The 18,625-nt window shown below is 37.3% G+C and overlaps 2 protein-coding genes and 1 long non-coding RNA gene across 5 annotated transcripts in view; 2 read left to right on the forward strand and 1 right to left on the reverse strand.

Annotated features, from left to right (window-relative positions):
- The window catches only part of Ge-1 (Enhancer of mRNA-decapping protein 4 homolog Ge-1), a 26,678-nt gene extending 13,473 nt beyond the window's left edge, over positions 1–13,205 (forward strand). For 2 of the 3 annotated variants that reach the window (XM_076135738.1, XM_076135739.1), the window contains exons 15-23: positions 380–566; positions 1,084–1,299; positions 1,729–1,864; positions 2,287–2,467; positions 2,791–2,956; positions 3,579–3,741; positions 4,142–4,271; positions 5,933–6,156; positions 6,744–13,205. In XM_076135738.1, coding sequence (XP_075991853.1) covers positions 380–566; positions 1,084–1,299; positions 1,729–1,864; positions 2,287–2,467; positions 2,791–2,956; positions 3,579–3,741; positions 4,142–4,271; positions 5,933–6,156; positions 6,744–6,933 — 1,593 coding nt within the window. In that variant the 3' untranslated portion in view covers positions 6,934–13,205. The remainder of the gene's footprint in view (positions 1–379; positions 567–1,083; positions 1,300–1,728; positions 1,865–2,286; positions 2,468–2,790; positions 2,957–3,578; positions 3,742–4,141; positions 4,272–5,932; positions 6,157–6,743) is intronic. The other variant, XM_076135740.1, reaches the window with a different exon arrangement.
- LOC142987170 (uncharacterized) lies at positions 5,986–16,690 on the reverse strand. Its single transcript, XR_012960508.1, has 4 exons — positions 16,551–16,690; positions 15,680–15,799; positions 6,806–6,968; positions 5,986–6,122 (listed from the first exon to the last, which is right to left on the reverse strand). It is a non-coding gene; the product is annotated as an uncharacterized LOC142987170 (long non-coding RNA).
- On the forward strand, positions 13,745–18,595 carry LOC142987167 (enhancer of mRNA-decapping protein 4-like). Its single transcript, XM_076135741.1, has 8 exons — positions 13,745–14,057; positions 15,215–15,350; positions 15,687–15,840; positions 16,035–16,200; positions 16,563–16,710; positions 17,064–17,232; positions 17,595–17,818; positions 18,399–18,595. The coding sequence occupies exons 1-8, from the start codon at positions 13,802–13,804 to the stop codon at positions 18,577–18,579; spliced, it is 1,434 nt and encodes a 477-aa protein (XP_075991856.1). The 5' UTR covers positions 13,745–13,801; the 3' UTR covers positions 18,580–18,595.
- Positions 18,596–18,625: the final 30 nt, after the last annotated feature.

Below are 18,625 nucleotides of genomic sequence, written 5' to 3' on the forward strand. Positions count from 1 at the left end.
AATACTTGAAAGTTAGTGAATTGTAGACATTGTCTTCATAATCACGTTTAAGTCATGTTTAGGTAGATACCTAGGTAGGTACGCCAGCGCTATTCGTGTGCGCCTGTGCGTGAGTGCGTAGGTTTATTGTGACCATAGAATTTGCGGGATATTTTAAAAACAATATGTTCCATAAACAATATCTACAGTAATCAAATTATTATACTGATGCATTAATTGTGAATGAAAAAGGATTTTCTTGTTGGGGTGTCTGAGGATGTGCGTTGTTTCCGTTACACGTTGTATATCTTTCTAGGGCAACTCATCCCAACATTTACATTGACAGTAAACTTTACTCGTCATTCTGCATTAATTATTTCTCTCATTTTATGTAATACAGGAAGAAGAAGAATCCAGTTCCCCAGCACCAGAAGAAGAAGCAGCTCCAGTAGCAGCAGGCGGGGCGGAGGCGCTGTTCCCGGCCGCGGACATGTTCCCGGCGCCCGAGCCGCCCGCGCCGCCCGCCCTGCCCGCGCCGCCCGCCCTGCCCGCACTGCCCGCGCATCCGCACAAACTGACACATACCAGTGAGTATTGTTATAAAATACATGGTTTATGGTTTAGTAAAATTTTTGTTATATGGAAATAGGGTTGTGTATTAGATCAAAAAATATATTATATTGTCTCTAATTACTTCAGGTAAAGATTGAAATTTATTGGCAAATTAATCACAATAGAATGAGAAAAATATCATTTTAAAAGAGCTAATCCAATAAAATTACTAACCCACACTTAGTCATAAAAGCGTCTAAAAATCACAAAAAAAAAAGCAAATCTGTCTTGTGTTATCCAATATTTCATATTCCTTTGTACTACCCAATAGAAATTTATTGTAACATTGTAAACTTAACCGACAAAATAAAGAGGTGGTCCATATAGAGCACCTGTTTGAATAGCACTTTAACGAAAAGTGCCTAACCTAGTCCACAAAGGGGATCCATCAATATATGTATTTTGCAGATGCTATTTGAACGTGTGCTCTAGTCGGACTACCTCAAAATAAAGCCCATCATTTTTTCTTATAACTATTATCTCACCTTCCAGACAGCGACACGTCATGGCCGCAGATCTCAATCGCTCAGATAACAGAGGCGAACCAGCGCAAGGCGTCGAGCGACAAGTCCAGCAGCCAGTCGCTGAACGCGTCGCTCAACGTGTCGTGTGTCGAGCGCGGCGCTGACGAGGTGCGCTGTGCCGGACTGTCCGCCGCGGACAAGACCAGGCTGGAGGCGCTTGAACATAAACTTGATAAACTTACTGGTAAGTTATTGATAAAAAGACATGAAAAAGAATTCGTGGGCTACAATAGAGTCTTCGGCTATGTGTAATAGACTTTTTAAGTGGTTAAAAGTGGTTGTATTTTATACGTTATGAGAATGAAATACATCTACAAAAGAAAAAGTTTAGAAAAGTGGATTGCATTAATACTTCACTTCACTATATTGCGATGGCGGTTTTGAGTCTATGATGTAACTTGATGTACCTAAATGGTTTTATTAAGCACAGATGGTATTTAAATATAGTTTTAAACACGATTGTTATTGTTGATTTCGTCACTGTTTCCATAATCTGAAGCTTGTCTGCTATACCCGTTTCTTTAGTGTGGGAGATGTTAACCAAATAGCCAATGGTTTTCTCAATTTTACTCTCAGTTAATGCCCAAACTATAACTTTATTGATTTTCCACAGAGCTAGTGACGGCACAGAGTCGAGAATTACGAGTCCTGCGCGGCGCCGTGACAAGTCCGCGCGAGCTCATCGACGAAGCACTCCACGCACACGCCACAAGGACCGCTGCGGCTGTCGAGAGTGCTCTCGCTGACGGGTACGTACACGTGCACTGAACATACACGTTACTACATAGTAATATATGACTTTAAAAAAAGATAAAAATTTAATGCTTTATAAAAGCCAATTCTTGGTGTCGGTTGAAACTAGTGTATATCACAGAAAATGTATCGGCAATTAAATTATTTTGATAAAACTTCCATATAGCCACTTATTTCGTAGTTTAAATAGTTGGTTCTAACAAACAAGGCTTGCTAAAGCAAAAGCCTCTAGCATTTCATAGTAGTAATGCACTTTACTCAGCAATAGTTTCACAATTAAAACAATAACTATATCTTAAAATGTCAGCTCAAAGAAATTACAAAATTTCTGAAATCCAAATCCAATTCAATTTTGTAAAATTGTGGAAATCCAAAATTTTGTGATTTCAATTATTAATGTATATTATTGTTGTTTTAGTTGGGAGCGTATATCCCGCGTGGGTGAAGCGGCTAGCGCGCGGGCAGCTCAAGCGGCAGGTGTGGGGGCCGCACGAGCACTGGAGCCGCTAGCGACCGCGCTACAACACGAACTGGCCGCCAAGCTGACCGCCACCGACCTGCTGCTCAGAGATAATATTGAGAAATTGGCTAATAGCAAGGTGGGTACAAAATTATACCTTTTTACGTATTAATGGCTACAGCATCATGGTCATCATTTTCACAGCAAAAATTGGATATAAGACCATGTTTTCAGGTTGTCGAATTGTATTTTTTTTTATGAAAGTGTTTTATGGAAATAAAATTACACGTACTTGTGCACATTCCTGTACGTAACTTATATGCAAGCTAATTTATACAATAATTGTATCAGAAATGTTATCAGAATAAGTTCCCACGTGTCACATGTCGGAAGATTTAATATTAGTAGGAATGGTTATAATATTAGTAGGTATATTATACTTAACGAATATTTTGTACACAGACTGTAATGGAGCGCCTCAGCACGTCGATAGCCAAGTCCCTGTCGGACATGGTGCGCGAGTCGTTCCGCGACGCGCTGTTCGAGAGCGTGGTGCCCGTCATGGAGAAGGCGCATGCGCAGATATTCCGACAGATCAACCAGGCCTTCCAGAACGGCACCAAAGAATGTGAGTTTATGACCTTTAGTTAAAATTCGTATATTGATTAAAAATATTGGCTTAGGATGAGATTTAAACAGTTATCAAAAATTCGTTTTACTTATTAGGGATTGAGACGATTAAATTTAAATTAGCAAGGAGTTTTTTTTCTCCTTTTCTTGTTTTCCAAGAATATAGTGTTAAAACTTTTTTTTGTTACAGTTAGTTTATTTTTACTTTTTACCTTAGAGGTTTTAATTACTTATTGATTTATCTATTGTTGCATCAATTATACGGGGTTGGTATGTTTGCTGTTTAAAAAGTGCAAGTGTTTGTTAATATGTGACAATCATTAGATATACCGAGTTCGTCTGTGTTTTCAAAGGCAGGTTAATTTGTAGGTTCCGGCTAGTAAGAAGTTTAAAGGTCTCACAGTCTGTCTTACCGATGTGTATCGTGTTATAACTCAGGTTACTGGGTTGTAGAGTTCTGATAAGCAGTCGCTTCATGTAAAATACTGACGCTCAGCTGCATCCTGTGAGATTAAATTCTGATTTTAGCATACTTAGGAAAAATGCTAGACTGATATGATAGTTGATTTGTATAACATTGTCGTGTATCAAGCTGTAATCGTATTTGTTTGTATGTACAGTCGCCAGTAACACGGAGGCCGCAGCCCGCGCGGCGGCGGAGCGTGGTGGCGCGGCCGCCGCCGCAGCCCTACGAGCTGCTCTCGACCGCCACGCCGAGGCGCTGGCGCAGCAGCAGCCGCAGCACCACCACCTGGCCAACGTGCTGCGGGAGACTGCACACACGTGCGTACACTTACTCATTTTTCACTACATATGTTCAGTCAGCTGCAAAAGTCTGAACATTATTAAATCTTTCGAAATCCTATATTCTAAAGCACACATATAATTTCTATCATGTACTTTCAAAATGCTACGAATTACTCGTCACGTATACCTTAACTTACGTACGACAGAACCTTTATACTTACATTCCCAACTTCGCAATTTCCTCAAACGAAGCCATTAAATAATTATGCAAAAAACGAAGAAAAATTATCATCCATCCACATGGCAACCAGCTCCCAATATAGGTCGGTTAGCAAAATTCGTATGCAATGAACATCCACAAAACTCAAAGAATGCGTGACGTATCTATGTTTATTTATGTTTATACTGTACTATGCCATTTTGTGTGTCCCCGCAGTGTGCTGGAGAAGGAGCTGGTGTGGTGGCGCGAGCAGGCCCGGACCGTGGCGCTGGCCGCGTCCCGGGCGCACTCGCCCGCCACGCCGCACGACCGACAGGTACTCGCCCGCACCCCCTACAGCCCCACAGTAATATACCTTTTTGTTTATTTTATTTTTTATCATTTCACTATCAACATTCCATTATTTACCATGTTAGGCTTGTTTCATAGGGCTCCTATTACCGATAGGTCATATTAGATTTATTAAATTTCGACCATTTGTTGGGTTTTTTAAGAAAGCGATTTACGCTCGTACTGGCCGAAATTTCAAAAACTATGATACTTATGCCAGAGATAAATTTTAATCTTTAAATCAGTCGGCTGGTCGCCCATCCGCTGGTAAAGGATTATCCATTATTTACGCCACACCCTGTATATATTGTAGTAGAACACTACAACATATGCCACGTCACGCGTGCTATTCCCGGAGGTGTAGGCAAAAGTGTATGAAAATCACACATTTTGTCAAATACAATATTATTTCCATGTACTAGGGAGCCTATAGCCATTATACCAGACACATTTCAGAACTTTAGGCTTTTTAACTCCATACATAATATGCTTGTTATACGCGATAGTATAGACAGAAATATATGAAATACACTCTTTTGTAATAAGTCGCCTATGGCCATATACCAGGCAAATACTAAACTCCAAGCTACTAGAATAATATTTATTATTCTGATGATTATTTACCAATCTTACAGAAAACATAACCTCACGCGCTTTTAAGACTACTTATTTTGACTTGTTTTGATAATAAATACGTTCTGATTTTAAAACAACGTATTATACCCAAAGGTATAGGCAATTGAATGAAATACACCAACATTCCCTAACAATGTTAGTACCATGCAATGGGTATAAGCTTCCATACACCCACGTCAGTAACAATATTAGTCTCATGTAATAGGGAGGCTATATGCCGGGCACCTTTCTGATTCTCGTTTCTGTAAATTCTTGCAGAGACCCCATCGAAACGTTACAAGAAATTGTGTGCAAGAATCCTTACCTTTCCTCTTACAAGTATTTCTGTTCTGTTTCTTTATTTCTTTGTAGATAGATATTTCTTATTTTATTTTTTATTTTATAACCCTTACATGTAGTTATATGTACATTTTAAGTAGCAGTATTATCATTAGGTAACTTGTTAGATTTTTGTTACTATGTCATTTTTTTAACGTGCTCACAAAAGCCATACAAACACTATTTAGTGAAATATCGTACTTTTTAAAATAAGACTCACTTATTAGTGAACTCTCTCAAAACAATAATGGCCAGTGTTACCGTTATCTGACAAGTTCCTATTAAAAAATGTCGAATACAACTAATTCAGATTTTTTTTGAAAAGATGAGGCATATTCACTAGTAGTGAAACTGCCTAGGTCTTAGAAAGCAGTAGTTAATTACTTAAAACTTTATTGTTAAACCTAACATCTTTTCTTGGTAATCAGTAGCATTTTATGAATAAAACCATTAATATGAACGACATTTCAAACAGAGACTGCCTCCATGGCGCAATTGACCACGTCGCTACCATTGCGTCGGGAGATCGTGGGTTCGATTCCCACACAGAACAATTATTTGTGCGATCCACAAATAATTGTTTCGGTTCTGGTTGTGCTTTGTGTTCGTTGTTTATAAGTTTGTAAAAGGCCCACTACACCAGAGCAAGTTCTAGCGTGGGAGGTGCCTTAGAAAAAAAACAGACGCAACCTCACATAACTAAACACTCAAATTCATTCACAGATGCAAGTAGCTCAAATCCAGTCACTAATAGCTTCTGGCGATGTGAACGGTGCCTTCCAACAAGCGCTCTCCGCATCGGACCTCGCGCTGGTGATGTGCGCGTGCCGGGCCGCCGACCCCAGCGCCGTGTTCGGACCGCCGTGCAAGCTCAAGCAACATGTATTGTTGTCGCTCGTGCAACAGTTAGCGGCTGATATGCAGAGAGATACGCCGCTTAAACATAGGTATGACATTAATGATTCATTTTGGTATAGTTTTGGGATGAATGTCAGTTGATTTTTGGTTTTATACCAAGTTTTTTTTGTGTGCAAAGTGTTTAATAGAATACTCTACAAAAAATTACGGTTTTAAATGTCAGTTGTTTCTGGTTTTGGTATAAGTTAATATTTCTTTCATATCAATTCTTTAATGTAATGCATGCGCGTTTTCCCATATAAGCAGGCAAAATCCAGAGAACTGAATATGCATAGATTTTTCTGTTTTTGCTTATAACTGCTTAGAATCAGTTGTGTTAAGCTGTTTTTAATACACTTTTTTGTGGTTCTCTGTTATTAAATCGACGTTATGACGGTTTTTTGACCCATTAACCGACTGTTAGAATCCAAAACAATAAGTTATTCAAGTATCTACAAACCATGAATTTTATTATTATATTGAATTAATCAAAAGCTTTATTCATAGCAGAGTTTCTGGGACTTTTTTTGTTGAAGTGCTTAAAAAAAGTACAGAAATTAAGAATAACTGTACATACATAAAATAACACATTTTTCCTGTACTATAATAAATTTTCAAAATGAACACTTTATAACAGGTACTTAGAAGAAGCAGTAATGAACTTAGACACATCGAACCCAGTCACACGGGAGCACCTACCAGCCGTAGTACGAGAACTGCAGAAACAGCTGATGTCTTTCCTCGCGTCATCACCGAACCACGCCCTGAAGCGACAACTGCGCATGTTGCTCATGGCTACCGAAGCGCTGGTGAAGGGCGGCGTGTGACGCGCGCCGTGTTGCGCCTGCTGCGCCCACAGGTACTAGCGAGGGGGAGGGGGGGACGTGCTTATTTACAACTTGTATATAGCGTATATTAGTTTAGTTGTTACGGGTCGTTACAAACGTGCGAACTACGTCGTATTTAAAAGAGTCGTAGGAATGTGACAATGTGTAGTGAGTGAGAGACTCCGATAAAATGATATGACTTAGTTCGCATCTTTGTAATGACCCGAGTATAGTTTTCTTTTGGTTTAGTTTTGTTTAAATGACAGCAGTTGTGATGTAAAATAACTGGTTTACTTCACGATAAAACTAAAAGGATCTGTTACTTGAATAATTTGAGGTGAAAATTTGATTTACGCTTAAGTTGGGGTTGTAATGTGTTATAGCTGTTGTCATTTGAATAACTTGAAAGAAAAGTAATTTTAGTTAGTTTTGTTTGTTTTTACTTAAAATTTGATTGTTACTTTCATTATTTATATCTCAAAAAACATCACAGAAATAAAAAAATACAACAAAAAGTCGACAGAAAACAGAAGTGACATTATACATTCATCAGTGATTTGTAGCAAGTGCGTCTCCCATATAACGTTTGTAACATCTATCTCGCGTCAGTCTCAACTGTGGACTTTCATGTGATTTAATTCTAAGGACTTCTTGAAACGTATAATACGTTCGTAGATTTCGTTCTAAGTTTTTCTTTATTGTAAAAAGTCAGTCTTTTCTCTAGTATTTAATACCTCCGTTAGGAGTAAAATGTAGTTCTTATTGATAATGATAATTAGCTTTTAAATTGATTGAATTGTTTTTATTGCACCAAGTAATTTGTCAAAAGTCTACGTTCAGTTGTGTATTTTCAAAATTATTAATTTATTTTCAAATATAGAGGCTTGTTTAATACCTTAAAACTAATAAACACGACGTGAGTGTCCATTCTATCATTTGCGTGTACGTACGTATACGTAACGAACTACATTACGTGCACTTATTCAGTGTAAAACAATTTTTCGGAAAATTTTCACAACATCAAACTTAAATATTCTTAAAATGGAGATCACTAAATATATAAAACAACACAGGTTAAATATTTCCAAAATTCTGTCAAAATGAAGCTACATTTTTTTTATTTATCTTGGTGTAATAAAAGCATTTCATAAAGATCCAATTGACTTGATAGTTTGTATTTGTGTTTCACTACAGTATATAAGTGCGATAAGGACAGCTATATACGCTATGTACTAGTGAAACAAAGACAGATATAGTAATACCTCATATAGGAAATAGAACTATCGTTAAATATGGAAATAAAAATGCTCTGAGATTATTATGAAATGATCTGGTACTAATTTTAAAGCTCTGTTCATTATCCACCTAAGGCAAAACTGTCCGCGCAAAAGTTTCTACATATAAGCTTACGGAAAACTTTGCATTATGACAGCTCTCAGCTTTTTCTTTCCTGTCACATCTTTGACTTGCGTATTTTTATACTTATATTTCTGTAATTCGTCATATAGAAAAATGCAGTAGAATAAGGAATACGCGAACACACAAATACGCATAATTAAGTTAAATGTGCAGTTTTAGCATAATTTTGTGCAGTTCTGTCTCATTTCATATATTATGAGTATCTAAATAAAGTAATAAGGCTTATTTTCTTCCTACGAAAATTTGGGTGACAAATATGTAAGTTAATATAACACATTGGAACCAGCCAACTGTGCAGGACTTTGTTTATAGTGTCCAAGTGTGTGCACAATACACAGGTACACTCTCTATTCCTTTACTCTCATAGTCCGGTGCTGTGAATATGAACAGAGTTTTTACAGTCTCAGAGTGGTCTAGAAAACACCAATATGGTGCTAGTCCATTATACAAATAAAAGAAAAATATTTGACACAAAATATTGAAAAAAATAGAATATAGAATTGGAACTGAGTCTTTTGAGAATTATATGTATTTGATGACGTAACATTGTAATTTCTCATTGATATAAGTTTTTTATTTGCTGACGATTTATACATAAATAAACTGTGAAAGGTGTGTGTAAATATAAAAGCAGGAACAAGGGGGAAACATTATATACCACCAAATACCTATAGTCTAAAAATATTGTAATTAACAATATAAAGTATTTATGTCAAACAGTCTACGTACCGCAATACGTGCTTACTGCTTTTATATTTTACCACATCTTAAAATAAAGCACGATGGCTAACTACTGAAGCTAGCCTAGATGATGTGAGTGATACATTCGCGGTATTACGGGTTACGCGCGTGCAGTAAAAAGCGCGTTTGAGCCTTAAGTGTCCAATGATCGCGCTATATAAGATGTATAACTTCTAAAACCACTCCCGCGTACTGAAATATGAGTCTACTCGCATGAAAACGCTCATTCAGAATAGCTGAATTAAAGCTATCGTGCTATAGGACCTTTTAAAATGATTACAAAACTGCACTCGTTCAATCTTACTTTGTTCCTATGCTGATATCGGCCGAGCATACTTTGAAACACACAATACTATCATAACTTAAACTCTCGCGTTGCATGTTTAATGTATAATAGAATACGGTCGCAAGCTGACCACGGCGAGTGCAACCTGCGCCGAAACGTTAGGCATTTTGAGCTAAAATGCGTGTTCGCGTTAATTAGCGTATTATATTACACATTAAACATACTACTAATTATGAAATACAATGACGCAGACATACGCTACCGACGTCAGTGTAGGAGGAAATAAAGCCTTGACTATGACTAATAACAAGTTATTTTTTAGTAATTATTTATAAAGGTCCTAACTATTGGTGCCATGATTCGGTACCACCAATATACAATAGACGAAATATAATAATATGTATGTGTGTTGTTCTGTGACTCTGTGCTTACTCTGAATTTATGTTATTTTTTGTACATGTGACATATTTGTCTAGATATTAGTTTGAGTTGTTGCATTGAAATTGTACCTTATGAACTTGTAGCCCTGCATTCTTATCGTTATATACATCTTTGATGCCTAACTGCAGAATATCTCGGCTACGTTTTGTAGCTATTCTTAAGTAACTGTCATTTGTCGAGTGAAAAATCATTCGTGTGTGCTCCCGTCATGAACTTCTGAACCTGTAATATGTATTTAAAGATTATCAAGCCTTATGAAGACTGCATAGAATAATCACATTTTCTGGGAAATGTTTTTTTCTTGTATCCTAAACATTTTTTAACCTTAACTTTAGTATATTCTACCATAATTCTTAAAATTGTCTAATATCAAATAAAATGATGGAATCGCTCTTGATATACATACTTAAGTTTGCACAGTAATCTGAACGTCTATAAACTACAAAAACATACCTCTAACTTTACAATACGCAAGGCAATTTTAAAACGCACCAGGCATAAAAAATATGGCGACATTTGGACATTTCAATACAACACCCAAATGTATTTATAACTAACGTCAAACAAAGACTGTTGGAGCGGGGCTGTCAAGCCTATAACTCGGTTATATTAACGTGTACAAACAAACAACCTCATTGATATAATATATAATTAATTGTAATTAGGAGGCGATTAGAACAAGATTATTTATTATAACATGTACATATATGTACACATTATTACGAAACTTTGATGAAATAAATCTAGTTTGCCATTAAATACGAACTAGGATTTATTTTGTAAATGTATATGCAATTTTGAAAAGAGCGACAGTAACCCCCGGTTTCTGAAGTACATTTCGCGGTAGTTTATCTATTGAATAGCGTTTAAGCTGATATAAACATGACAGGAATAGTTAAACTACTGCTAAATGTACCTCAGAAACCAGGGGTTATTCATACTATAGTTAGCAATCCACGTTGTTCAAGCCGTCCCAAGGCTATTGACATGGCTAAACGACTGCTATCAGAATGACACATTGATTCTCCCGAAGCACGGAGTTCTTTAGTCATAATTGACAATTGAAAACGACTTAACATGAATTCCGAAATACGAAGGTGCTTAGCTAAAATGCCACTAAGAGGCTATCCATCTGTATAATGACCGCTCTAAGCGTTCCTTAACCTTTAGGCCGGTTACCGACCGGTGAGCGCTACAAGCGACTCGATCTCCAATAAACATCTCTATAATGTGTCCTTTTATTAATTGCGTATTTAAATAAGTTTCGTAATAATGATTAAGATAGTCCATCTAACAAGTATCAAGGCATGTTTAAGGACATCCAGATAAGTGTCGGTTAGCTTAACAAATGAATTTTGGACCGAGGTTTTCATACATTTGCTGTCACTTTATCTATCATATACATACGTTGGCCGGCACTTATCCGTAAGTCGGGACACTGGCTTTTGAGCTTCTGAAACTCTCTTGAAGAAGGTAGATGCCGTTGCCATAGCAACGTATAAACAACGTGCTTGTTAATTGTACGTGTACGTATATCATAATGCTCGAAGGGTTTTACAAATTTGATGATCTGACTGCTATGTATTATGCTTAATTCATGTTGGGACAGCAGCAGTACGGCGAATACTATCAGTCTGAAATAATTTTAAACTTTGTCAAGATTGTTTAGAGATCAAAATCGCTTGGAAAGCTCGAAAAGAGCCCGTGGCCGCCCACATTAGCGCGAACAATCGCCCTTGTAGCGGTCCTAATCGCGGTTTCCCGCCCGCCGCTGCTATCCTGGTGTAAATTAAACCTTAACAAATTTTCCTAGATGGACTATCAAGTATGTACATGTATGCACTTTTAAACTGTCGTATTACTGTTTCTTCGAATACTTATAAGTGTACGGTAAAAAACGTAATACGAGTTTTTAAATTGCATACTAAAATAATGTTTTAGATTTAGATTTTGTTCACTATAAACTTTAAAGTAGTGTGCGAATTCCTACATTTCTGAATACTGTTAAAACATTTCCTTTGGAATATCAGAAAATGTAAACATTGAGTTTGTAACTTGTATGTCTGGCAATAGAAAACATGGCTCTTTGCCTAAAACAGAAAAGCCATTGGGCAGACAAAAAACTCGAATCATCTTACGGCAGAATAATATATTGCCGTTCAATGTTAGTTACAAAAAAGACGTTTTACGTTATCCATTAAATCTAAAAAGTTGATAAAGTGGGATATATCTAAATCTAAAACAGAAAAGCACTGAATAAGCCTCAGCTTACTGTGGATATATAATTTCTTAGCGTACGATAGTGCTGTGTGTAGGGCTCCTCACTGTGTCCGTAATTATTACTATATACTCCTATATACATAATATATAAGATTACATTCTGGTACTACTTCTCAATCGCTATTTATACCTAGGATAGTTTATTTTACAATTTGAAAGCTGAAGGCACAACTTTAAAGGAAGGTTCATATCTAACGGGAGATGCGTCGGGCGTAACTTAATTTGTATGGGCTTCGCACCGACGCATCATCGGTTGAGTGAGAACGGTCGAGTGTTTTTCTATACATTTGTCTGTTCTGGCGTTGCGTGATCGATAATACGTGACGTATGTTCCGTCAAATATGAACCTACCCTAAGGTTCAATTCACACTCGGAAAGCAATGGCACACGCATATTCGGTTCGGCGGTAAAACAGAGTATGTGTAGATGAACCCGATCGGCACAAGCTGAACAAGTGAGTCGAGTCGGTTTTGTTGTTCGATAAATATTGCCAAACCGAATGTGCCAACAACATAATATGTGTATAGCAAGGGCTACAGTATGGAATATTGTTTCAGTTTGTCTTTGTGACTTTAAGCTGTATCGAAGGGAAATACTTTTTATGTATCTGCCTTCGGTCTTAAGTCTTTCTACAATTCAATTGCTTGTATTGGCTTTAATAAGTAGTCGTCCAGTTACCATATAACTGACATTATTAATCCATGTTTGGATATTGAAACCGATCGAAAGTCAAAATAAGACGAACTTAGTGCCAATATTCACATAATCTGTTTTTGACGATTGATACATTTTCTATGTACTACTTAGTATTAGAATAAGTTACTTTATAACCTATCAATATTTATAAGCCGATTGATACAACTGTCAATTAAACTATCAATCGATTGATCCTTGTCCTGTGTCTCGTGTTTCAAATAAATATGACGATCGTCAATCTCATTGATCAATCATCAATTGAACTGATTGATGTTTGTGTGAGGAGCCCATGTTATTTGGTTTTTTATAAATTTATATTTTGTCAATGCTTTAGGTATTCCTGACATGGAAATATTGATAGTATTACTATAAGAAATACATTTATCAATAAATGCGTATTTGATTTGTATATGTTCGTTTTATTAATTCCTTGTAACCTAAAACTGATTCTACACCAAATATCAAGTCAAACCGCTGTTCCGTTCGATTTGACGATAGATATATAAAGAATGTTCTCTTGTAATTCAGAAAAATAAAATAAAATTACATCGGCGATGTCTTCAAAAGCGGTCAGGTGTGTAGTACTCGTAACCGGCTGTACTGCATGACAAGATTTATGGATGTGAAAAACAAACTTCCCTTGCCTCATGGCAAGGGAAGTTTGTAAGGATCATATCAAGTGGCGTTCTTTGGTCTCCGCCTACCTCTTTAGTATGTTATTTAAAAAATATCGATCCTTTGGTATAAGCACAGGGTGCTTTATATTTAAGCTTTATGCTTGTTAACTACTTACTGCCATACCAAAACTCATCGAAATTGGTTTAGCGACCGTTATAGTGTAACAAACAGACAGATTATCTGTATCATATTATATACTATCGTTATAGTATGAATGTAATATGAGGGTAGTCACAAAACATTGCTACACAAACCAAAGAAAAAATCTACCCTCTTTCCTCAACTGTTCAATCAAACAACACGTCTCTGCAACACCATAAAATAACCATGGAATTCCCATCAAACCGTCCTTTGAAGACCGAAAGACGTTCTCATTCTCTTTGCTCGTTGCTAAGTGAAGAGCAGATCGATTTAAAGATGTACAAGAAGCCGGTACTTCATCGTACGTATAGTGATTCTTCTGTGGAGTTCTGCGTGCACTCTGATACAGAGGAATGTAAGCATGTTGATAGTGGTATTTGTGATAAAATCACTGATAGTGATATGTTGGGAGTGTTGGAGCAGAAGATTGATCGACTCAGTGGTAAGTAGAAAGTATTTTATGAAGACTTACTCGCTCTCGTGCGTTCATATTTCAGCCTTATTGGGATAGATGATTGAAAATATTAAGCAAAAGTTTGATAGTGGGTTTTCATTCATTTCATTAGTTTTAAACGGACACTTCGACATTTACGTGCCTCCAACCCACCATCGACCTTGGGCTCTTTCATCTGCCAAAAATGCGGTCGCGGTTGTCACTCCCGCAAAGGCCTTTTAAGCCACGAACGAAAATGTTCCCTCATTACAAATATTCCTCTATCTGACCCCACCTGAATCATCTGCAATAGATGGACACAGGCCAATGATGATGATGATTTCAACTATCTACTATTTCAACTTAAAAAAAAAGTAGATATTTGAAAAATGAAATTATTGTTTGAAAACTGTATGCCAAATTTTACCAAAAACGAGTTAGTGACTTAGTTGTGAAGGGTAACTGTTTATAAAGTCATTGTTTCAGTATCAACTGGTGACATTTAGAGACACATTTGATATTTTTGTTACGAGTTAAGCAATCAATAATTAAAATTTCCATTTGTTTTAGGCAAATATAGCTGTTATAGTCTATAAACTTCAAGTTGAGTCTTTTAGTGTTAGCATAATTAACTTTCAATGCAATCGATGCAAACACATGCAATCAAATACCAATTTCGTTGCAAACGATAAAATTTTGTAGCACTTTTCATTCATAAACATTTTACGATCTCAGCTTGACTACAACGCAGCCGAGAAACTAAAATACGTCGATAAATAAAATTCGATGCTTTTGGTTAATAAAGAAAATATGAACCCCATGACTTACCCCCTGTTTTTGAGTACATTTTATTTTACACATTTTTTTTGTATGAGTTTGAACGAAATTAAAACTAAATGTACCTCAGAAACCGGGGCTTAATGCAGTAATACTATGCATATTTATAAACTACATCGGTAGGCATCTACTGTATCTAGCTACTTAGTTATCGTAAAAGTTAACTTAACTAGATTATAAAATCCGCACTAATTTCTATTTTGCCTTTACGAAGTCATTAGCAAACTTTCTCTATACATACCTTCTGAAATACATGAGACAAATATTAAGTAAATACCTAAATTGTTCCACTTCCTAAAACGCGTATTTGCCTTTGATATGCTTCTCAGACATGTTCCTAGAACAATGCCGACTGCTGAACACGATGAAGGATGAGATCCGTAGTTCTAAAGTGATGATTACGAAGACAGAACACGCTCACAACGCTATACTGGTCGATAAGTTGAAGAAGGCTATCTCACAAAGGTTTGTTGTTACTTTCATTAAGGCACTGTAACCTTATTAGGTAATATTTTATTTGACTGCAGTTGTGTCTACACGGCGATTTGAATTCTATTTTGGGATTGTTTAAGCAGCTGTTTTTAGCCCTCAGCTTTGTTAATATTATTGGCACTTGTACTGTCTATAACTTGCATAAATGCCCTAATTTTATTTAACTGTCTTATGTACCTGGCTTATTCCTTCTAGAGGTACAAACTTTATAAAAGTCGAGAAAATCATGCATGAGAATACACTGTGTTCTGTGCGTACAATCTAGAGGCAATCGAAAATTCTAAATCTATTTAATTATATACCTTTAAGAGTCGAAGGCTTGAGTGTGGCAGAGTCCAGCGAGGACGAAGGCGAGGTGATAAACAGCCGCGCCAAGAGTTTGCTCAGCGCTATTGAGTCACGCAGGGAGGTCTCTCTCGATGCTGAGATCAAAGACAGTCTCATTAATTTCCTGCAGAGTGAGGTACGAGACCACATACCGTTAATAGACTAGTCCTTTCCGTATTACAAATTGTTATAGACCAAAATGCAAGTGAAACTTTTGCTTCCTTTCTCATCTATCTCAATCTCAAGACACATCAAAACAGTTTTACAACTAACAGTTTTTTCCCTGACCTCTCTCGTTATTTTTTTGTAACTGTTCCTCCTCTCCTCTAGGAGCTAAAAGACCAGATGGTGCGTGCCACAGCGGAGTCAGTCCGCGGCATGATCGGGGGCTGCTTCAGTCGTGACATGTCCACTCTGTACCTGCCGATCTTGGAGCGATCGCATAGACGTCTCATTGGACATATACACAGGGTCATTGGGCAGGCGTTTGTTGAATGTAAGTTATAATTTAATGCACAGTGCATTTTTGGTAACGTAGCTTTGGTAACGATTCATCCTCTAAAATATTTTTGGAGTAGATGTCCGCTTATGAAAGAAACTGTTCATTATAGTACTGAACTATTTCTGCCATCTAAAATATTTCTCGATGGTAGATTAAAATAGCGATTTTGAATTTTTATTATGACGGTGCAACTCCATCAGAGTACTCGGTATGATACGAGATAAATGAGTTCAATAATAAAGTAATAATCCAGACTAAAACTGACTCTGAGAATTAATAATGTGTAGGTAGTAGTTACTCATAAAGTTAGTATTTATTATGTGTGGGTACGGAAAACCTTATACCTTTGTTTACAGTGGAAGATAAATCATCGTCCCTGTTCAAATCCGTGTACAAGACATCGGGTGCTCTCCGCCGCGCCCTGGAACGTCACCAGTGCCTGCTGGAGGCTGCAGCCGACCCTGGGAAGAACGTCGCTTCTACATTGCAATGTACTGTTGAAGAGTAAGTTCCTATAAAAATGCGCAATATACCTACGGCAAAGTTAAAAGTTATGATAATTACAAGTATGAGTGTGGACCCAAGTACCTACTTTTTATAGAAGCGAAAGGAATAAGGGGTGGATTCTAGTTTGAAGGGGGTAAATGTTATACATAGGATGCTAGTAGAGGGCTTGGCTTGGGACAAGAAATGTTCAGGACTTATACGGCCTACCGTATATTTAATAAGCCCCAGCTTTCCGACGGTGCCTACAGCTAAATAGTCTATCAAGGGCTCCCCATGTGGAAGGAATCAGTCGTCTCACACAGGCTAAACAATTTCGCAGCACTTCAAAATCCTCCTTTCTTTTTCTCCAGGTTACTGCAAAACGAGTTAAAAGACTGGCGTCAGAAAGTGCTGGACATGTTCTCGACTCAGTTCCATTCAGACGAGTTGTCTGAACCAGAGAGTGTACCACCGATAGACTACGTGCCGGTCTGCACGCCACAGCCAGCCGACCCTGATGTCTCCGTCATTGATCAGCTGGTAAATACATTTAGTTTTACATTTCTACTTATAAACGCATTTTGTCACCCATCTTTAAAGCCGGCTATAACAGTCTAATAGATTGTATCTTGGAGGATCCAGGAATTACCTTGTGCTCGCAAAGCCCCATTGGTTATAGGTATACGGGGAAGAAGGGGTGTTTGATGAGATTTAAATGGTCGCGCCTGTCATGTGAGAGTTATCATATTGGGGGATAAGCTGTCTGGCTCTCCCCATCATAAATCATAGGTAGCAAGATACTTACTTAAACTAAATTGCGTGATTTTAAACTTATTTAATATTCTACCTGACGCCACTTACATCTGCAATGGATGAATAAAGGACGATGATCATGATTCTAGATGAAAACAGCCCTAATCAACAAGCAGATCCAAGCGGGTGACATCAATGGTGCGTTCGAGCGCGCGCTGACAGCCGGGGACTTATCCCTGGTGATGTCTGCGTGCAGGGCTGCAGACCCTGGGCTGGTGTTCTCCCCTCCCTGTGACCTCAAGCAGCATGTACTGTTGTCGCTGATACAGCAGCTCGCCACTGACATGGTGCATGAGACTCAGTTGAAATGCAGGTTACTATTTCATAACCTTTTTTGTATAAAACTGCATGCTAGATATAGATATCCTACAAAAGTTTTTAACCTACTTCAAAAAAAGGAGGAGGTTCTTAATTCGGTTTCGGTTCAAGATTAGAAAGACATAGGCCCATACGTAAATTTTACTACTAAGTTACTCCTTCGAATATCGACTCACGAAATTATTACTGAATGCAAAAATTTATTGGTCTTCGAAATAAAATTTACAAAAATATTTTACTCATCTGAATTTGGTTATCACCGTAGCCAATGTGTCGCCATGTGCTTCACAATGTTTTACGATTCTCTCTCGATAACAGAAACGACATAACATCAACATACGAGAAACGTAGGTAAATCTGGAGAGTGTGATAATCTATTTGCAACGCCTTTGTAACTATAAAGTTATACACGATGGATTTGGTTACTTATGTAAGTTAAAATACATGTTTTGGTTCATAAAATAAAAATAATTCTTACTTTAATTAACAATATTATTTAAAAGATATATCTGGTAATAAAAATCTATGTAAAATTAACCCGTAAATGTAATAATAACTCAATGTTTTTTTCTCAGATATTTGGAAGAGGCCATGATCAACTTGGATACAGCCGACCCGGACACTCGCGCGCATCTGCCGCTGGTCGTCGGAGAAGTTCGCAAGCATCTGTCCAAGTTCCTTACTGCCTACCCCAACCATGTGGCTCATAGAAGAATAACGTTGATCGTTATGGCTGCTAATAACTTGCTCAAATAAACTTTTTATTACTTCATCGTTTCTTTTATTGACCGTAACCCCGCGT

Source organism: Anticarsia gemmatalis, chromosome 3, assembly GCF_050436995.1.
Source record: "Anticarsia gemmatalis isolate Benzon Research Colony breed Stoneville strain chromosome 3, ilAntGemm2 primary, whole genome shotgun sequence".
NCBI lineage: Eukaryota > Metazoa > Arthropoda > Insecta > Lepidoptera > Erebidae > Anticarsia > Anticarsia gemmatalis.